This window comes from Octodon degus, unplaced genomic scaffold, assembly GCF_000260255.1.
Source record: "Octodon degus isolate 3935 unplaced genomic scaffold, OctDeg1.0 scaffold00008, whole genome shotgun sequence".
Classification (NCBI taxonomy): Eukaryota; Metazoa; Chordata; class Mammalia; order Rodentia; family Octodontidae; genus Octodon; species Octodon degus.
This window is the reverse complement of record NW_004524584.1, coordinates 11,367,766-11,374,436: the sequence shown is the minus strand read 5'-3', so window position 1 is coordinate 11,374,436 and position 6,671 is coordinate 11,367,766. Positions and strand designations below refer to the sequence as shown.

Here is a 6,671-nt window from a genome sequence, read left to right as displayed (position 1 = left end):
TGAGTCTGATCTATGTAGTGTGACCCTGTAGATCCTGTAGACCCTGTCCTAAATACAGAAAAAAATAATAAAAATAAATAATAAATAATAAGGAGAGATAATTGTTGTGAAATTTACTTCAATAAATTCACTATCCTGTGTTAGGAACTAAATGAAGGCCTAGCTCATCTCATTTTGCAGCGTTTTTTCACTATATAGTTATCCAGCCTCCTCCAAGTTCCCTCCAAAAATACAACATGCGTTGGAACTGTTCGTAGAAAAACGCTAGTTGAGTATGTTGCATCTGTTATGCACTGTATTTTCTGAGACGTAGTTCTTAGAACTAGCTACTATACTCCACCAAGAAAATATTTTTCTGTTTTGAAGCATACCCATTTCCTTTGCAAGGTAGGAAAAATGGGAAAAATAGACAGTTGGCTGGTTAGGAAGGCATTGTACTAATGCTGTTTTAACGCATATAAAGATAAAAATGCATTTGCTGTTCATTTCACTTTCTAAAAGGGTGCAGCAGGCTTACATACCCCTGGAAAATATTTTCAATTTAAAGAATATCATCCAGGAAATCCTGGCGTGGGAAGATACCATGGTTTTATAGCCTCCAGAGGCTAATGCAGCATGACCATATATTATTTAAACCACACAGCTCCTGAGAAATGGGGCTTCATCGTGGGTTATAAATTCAGGCATAGCATTCAGAGGTAAAAGCAGGGCTTCCAGTTAAAAATGGCGAAGTCCGTGTGTTTTTTGTATTATTCCTGTCCTGTGCAGCTCACCAGAAACAACAACAAAAAGGAAAAGTAGGGAAACAAACAATCCACAGCTTCAAGTCACAAATAATGACAAATACTGGGCAACTATCTTTTCATCCGGACCCCAGTGAAGAGCAGTTTGGAGCACTAAACACACGAACGTGGATCATTAGACAGCATCAGATTTATTGAAAAGAAACTGCCAGGGTCTAGAAATAGCTGGAGAGCAAGCTCCCGGAGCACTATGGATTTGGCAAGGGACAGAAAATATACCTACTGCACATGGTGGCAGAGAAGGCAGCAGGGGCCAGAAAGGGAAAAATACTCACTTGGGCTGTGTACAGCTAGAAACCAAGGCCATGGGGCCGTGGACAATGAGCACAGCAGCAGGTGGCTCCCACAATACACAAAAACTATGGAGGCTGTCATTGTGTGAGTCCCTTAGATGCCAAAAACTGGAGGAAGGTGTAGCCCTGAGACAAAAGAAAGAACATATCTGATGAGATTGTGCTGAAGACGAGATGTCTGTGTTAAAGCTACTGGTCCGGCCCCAGCTCGACCTCCCCGCAAGTGCTTAGGTAAATGGGTGCCTCTCTTCAAAGATGGTTAATGATCAGAAATGTTGCCAAGTTTTGTGACTTCACCAGATAATTAATAATCAGAAGCTGTGAGAAAGAGAAGAAAAGCTGTGAGCAAGAGGCAAATGAACTCTGAAGAGGAATTAATTATTCAAGGAAAAATGTAGAATTCTGGTCAACAGTTCTTCAGTGTAAAAGAAACAAAGATGACATTATTGTCCCTTAAAGGTTCAAAGGACTGACAAGGCAATAACAGGTGCAGGAAGCAAACAAGGGTGCTTGGGAAGTATTGGAAAGAAAACCTAGAGATGTAAAGAACAGTAGAAATGTTGTCACCTGACTTTCAGGTGACCTTTAATTTTTCTTCTATTCAAATAAAATTAATTTGAAAATTTTAATTTTAAAATAGCATCAATAACCCCCTTTTAATCAAACACACCACTATTTAGAATTCTACCTGTAAAAATGTCATCAGATGATGTCAGGGGCTGGGGAGATAGCTCAGTGGTCTAAGCGCCTGCCTGGCAAGTGCAAAGACCCAGGTTCAGTCCCCTGTACCACACGCTGTGCTGGTCCCAGAACCCTGGGCACCAGTGCTGGCCCCCAAAACCAGGTGTGGTGGTGCACACCTGCAATCCCAGCCCAGGGGAGGCTGAAACAGGAGGATCACTAGAAGCCTGAGTTGCATAGTAAGACCCTGTAGTAAATAAATAAATAAATAAATAAATAAATAAAATATTTTTTTAAAAATGTCTCTAGGCTTTGCTAAATGCTTTGAGGGGTCAGCCTCCTCTTCGACTTAAGGATCATTCATGTATAGAGAGGCAAACCTGCAGGGTTAATCAGCTGTTACCAGTCTACCCCAGAAGACTGTCCTAGGGCATAGGTGGGGAAATGGGAGGTCTGGCTCTTTCTGAACCAGACTTTGCTGAGAATTAGAATACATTTTAATGCCAGAGGTAATGAGGACCAACTGTAGCCTCAAACTAAAGCGTGCCTTCATACCTATCTGGTTCAGCTTATTGTTAGTTACGCTTTGCCCCTTTCATTCTGTTTGTCACTACCTACATGCACCAAGAAGTGCTCTAGGACAGCCAGTATATTGTGAATGATCTGTCACTAAGATTCATTGTTAATGTACTGTTTTATCATTAAGAATAGACTTTGTGCATGGAGACCCTCTGTCCCAAATCAGTCCATGCCTATTCAGGAAATCATCCAGAAGCCCACCTATCTGTGACCAAGTATCTGAGCATCTTTGGTTCTGGGATGTCATCTTCTTGGGTCCTTTTGGGGACATCTTGTTCTTGATATGCCTAATTTGCTTTCAAGATAAGTCAGTTGTCCACATGTGTTACCAGACAGCTGCCAGCCCTTGGGAAACCATTGAGACTTTTGAGATCTCGTCTTTCCCATGCAAAATATTTTAAAATTTTAGACAAAATTGCAAAACCATCGCTCTTGTTTTCTTTCTGTCTCTCATATCTGCCAAGATATCTTTCCCATGCCTTTCATTTAGAGTTTAAATCCCAGATAGTTTTTAGCAAATGTGCTAGGTGACTGTTTCTAAGTAGGTAGGTTGCCATTATTAGTGTGACTGGTGGGCCCAAGTCTGTCTCCTTTTGCTTTTTACCAAATCTTGGCTCGAGACAAAAGTCAAATTTTGCTCACCATGACCCAAGCCAGCACCTGGGAAGGAGCAAGGACTCAATAATTACATGTTGTCTTTATTCATTTTAATCAAGCCCTTTCAAAATCAAACTTTAAAGACAAGGAAATAAGTGTCTATTGATAGTTTTTCAAGCATTGTGACAGTGAACCAGAGGATTTTTTTTGAAGTTAGGAATTTTTATTAAAAATAAGAAGGAGCATAGCTCCTGATTTCTGGGAAGGTGTCCCATGACCCTCCAAACTAGAGTTAATTCTAGACAAATAGAGCACAGGAATTACTCCATTGATTAAAGGCTGTCTGGATTTAAAATGATCAATTGGGACTCAGCCTTTTAGCCTAGTTCTTTGACATGTAGTATTTACAGAAAACTAAGATAGAGAAATATTTTTGAATGTAGAGGTCTGTTCTATATTTCTTAAATTATACTGGAGGCTCCTTATTTTGCTAGACTGTAACATTCCTTGCAGTTTCTCCTGAATTAGACATATCCATATAAGCTCCTGTCTGACCACATGTATTTCCTGTACCAAGAATCCCAGGGGAGTCTGCTAACTGTAGAACCACAAATCCTTCATCCGGGGTATTAACCTACTAACCCTGCTACTTCCTTCTCTTCTACACTTTTGACCCAAATAGCCTTATTGCTACCACAAATGCATGTCCTAATTCCCTGCCTTTATTTTGTTATCTAGCTCATACCCTCTGCTGGGAAGACTTTTTACACCAGCTTGTAAGAGTTCTACCCATCCTCCTCAGCCACTTTGTTTTTTGTTTTTCTTTTTTTTTTTTTTTAAACAAAACTGTGTTTTATTTTCTTCTTAACCTTAAAAAGCTACTATTTAAAATACAATTTAAAGGTCGGGGGATGGCTCAGTGAAGTAAGCGCTTCCCTGGCAAGCGCAAGGGCCTGAGTTCAATCCCCGGTTAAAAAAAAAAAAAAAAAAAAAAAAAAAATGCAATTTAAAACCTATAAAGCAAGATTTATAAATACAAGAGTCAATTAGAAAACAAACAGAAAGATGGTATTGCTACGATTAACCCCAACCATACCAATAATTCCATGAAATACAGAGGGACACTGAGATAAACCAAAAACTCAACATCGAACTATATGCCATATGTAAAAGACATATGAAACATCTTGGAAACAAAAGGAGGTGAAAATATTCCATACAAATAGTAAGTGTAAGACAGCTAGAGTGGCTATATTAATATTGGATACAATAAATTTGGATGAATTTATTTTATTTTATTTTTATTAATTTTATTGAGAAACTAATAGCAATGAGACAGTTTCAAAACCAATTAGTAGGACAGTTTCAATAATTAATACATTGTGTATTGTTCTCTTTGTAGTGGTTATTCATAGTACAAGATGCAGACATGATATGCTGTCCAAACACTATTAGTACCAATCTTTCTTCTCATTGAATTAAGAAAAAGTAGCTGTATATCCATCCTAACTATTTTGTTTATACAGATACAAAATAGTCTTCATTTGTATCCCTTTTTTGTTTAGTTTTGTCAGAGATAGGTATTCCATTACCACTTAAATATTGTAAGTGTGCTAATTCAGCAAAATAATCCAATATAGTCCAGTAATCCATAATAGTCATGGGTTATCTGTAGGACTGACAATGTCAGAAGCTGTTGATTTGAACCTTTTACAGCTCAGCATACTAACATGGCTTTACTTTTTAAGCCTTGTTTTTATACTTTTCTGCTGGATGGTTAAGACCAAGATAAAGCAAGACTGTTATAACAAGAAATATAACTTTTGTATCTGACAGTCAGTCAAATGCCCTCAGGATTTACCCTGAAATCCTGTACCGCAGTGTGTAGATCCTCTGTCTGTGTCAGCCATGTGGTCCTCAGCCATTTTGAAAAATTTCTCTCTGCAGTGATTTTTTTTTTCTGGGATAATGATTGCTTGCTCTATCTTCCCTACTTGCCATACTTTGTATTGTAAATATTGGCAATATTTCTTTCTCTCTGAAACCCATAAGAGTGGGGGTCTCATGGGGTCATAACTGTTTATGATCTTCGTGCTTACAATTGCCATCTAGTATACCTTAAAGGGAGCAGATATGTTTCTGCATGAAAATATTTCCTTGTAGATGTTGGTACATACTTTTCTGAATGAGGCTGAAGTGAATTGAATTGAAACAGACAAACCCTTCTGCTAAAAGAGTGGTAACAGCTTCTTTTCTTTTCTCTGACAGAGAAAATTCAGACTTGGATCTTGAGATGACTCATCAATAAAAGTACTATTTCCATAAATACAGTCATATTTCTTTTATAACAATAGGTTTTTTTTTTTGGCGGAATTGAAGATTGAACTCAGGCCCTTGAGCTTGCCAGGGAGGTGCTTATTCCACTGAGCCATCTCCCTGGCCCTATAACAATAGATTTTTAAGATATAATTAAGAGAATTTAAAGTTCCCCCCAGAACATCTCAAATAAATTTCCACAAGTACAATGCTTTTTGATGCTTATTATATACTGTAAATTCTTAGTGTAAATTTTGCTATAAGCTTATTGAATGATTTAAAGAGGGACTACAAAATGTCATTGTCTCTTAAATTTACTCATCTGTCAACTATTGAGATAGAATATAACTAGACCACTAACCTTGAGGAGAAAGCCTAAGTGACTGTATGCCACCATTATTTTGATTGGATACTATATTCATATGTTGAATTGAGTAAGTTTGTAATGTTTGGGATGACTTGTTTCTGACACATAAGCCTATTATTTGGATTTTTAAAAATAAAAAATAGGTTGGGCATCTTAAATTTATGAACATAACCTATTATGAAGTTCAGGGAATCAGTTCTCCCAGTTTTTCCTCTGGCCTCTTGCCTTTTGGCTATTCTAGCCCTGTTTTCTGGCTTACTTTGTAGTGCTTGAGGAAAATAAAAAGAAATAAAATTCAAATCAGTCAATTATGCAGCTGCTATACAGCTCTAATAAAAATTTCATAGAAGGCAAATTGTTGACCATAATCTGTTCTTATAAGTCTCTGTAGATTTCAAATGTCGATGACTTCAATTATCTGTTACCCTAGGCTTGAAATTCAGAATTGGCAACATTTTACTCTCATTGTCCGATAGGTAATTGAGTCTTCTCCATGGAAACCATTGCTTAGCTCAGTGTCTTAAGGCTCCCATTACTAATTTATGTCAAGTATAGGCAAGATTTTTTTCCTCCACTAAGAATATCTTCTTCCTCCCTCCCCCCATTTAAGACAGCTCGTGGCAGAAGAGGACACACAGGCCCGCAGGTCAGTGATCATTTTTCTTGTCTAAATGATAACTCTTTCGAGTCATAATAGGGAGATGGAAAAAAGTGTCCTCTAAAGGCCTCAGCAGAAAGAGGTTTTGCTGTTTGATAATATTGGATATGAAATAAAATATTTAAAATGATTAGCATATAATTTGAAGAATTCACATTTCAAAAGAAAATGAAAATTTGGGTTCCTTCAAAAGAACCATTAAAATTGATGACAAAAGTATTTATCTCGTTATGGTTAAATCCAACCTTAACACTCAAACTCTAATACCTCTGTGGGTAAGCTTTTAGATTTTTGCTAAATTACCTCTCAAACTATACTACACATTGGGGCCGGGGAGATGGCTCAGTGGAATAAGCGCTTTCCTGGCAAGTGCAAGG

At 37.6% G+C, this 6,671-nt stretch overlaps 1 protein-coding gene across 1 annotated transcript in view; it reads left to right on the top strand.

Annotated features, from left to right (window-relative positions):
- Col6a6 (collagen type VI alpha 6 chain) overlaps positions 1-6,671 on the top strand; it is a 119,842-nt gene that overhangs the window by 48,264 nt on the left and 64,907 nt on the right. Inside the window, exon 22 of the mRNA XM_004625220.2 lies at positions 6,247-6,282. Within this exon, the coding sequence (XP_004625277.2) occupies positions 6,247-6,282 (36 nt within the window). The remainder of the gene's footprint in view (positions 1-6,246; positions 6,283-6,671) is intronic.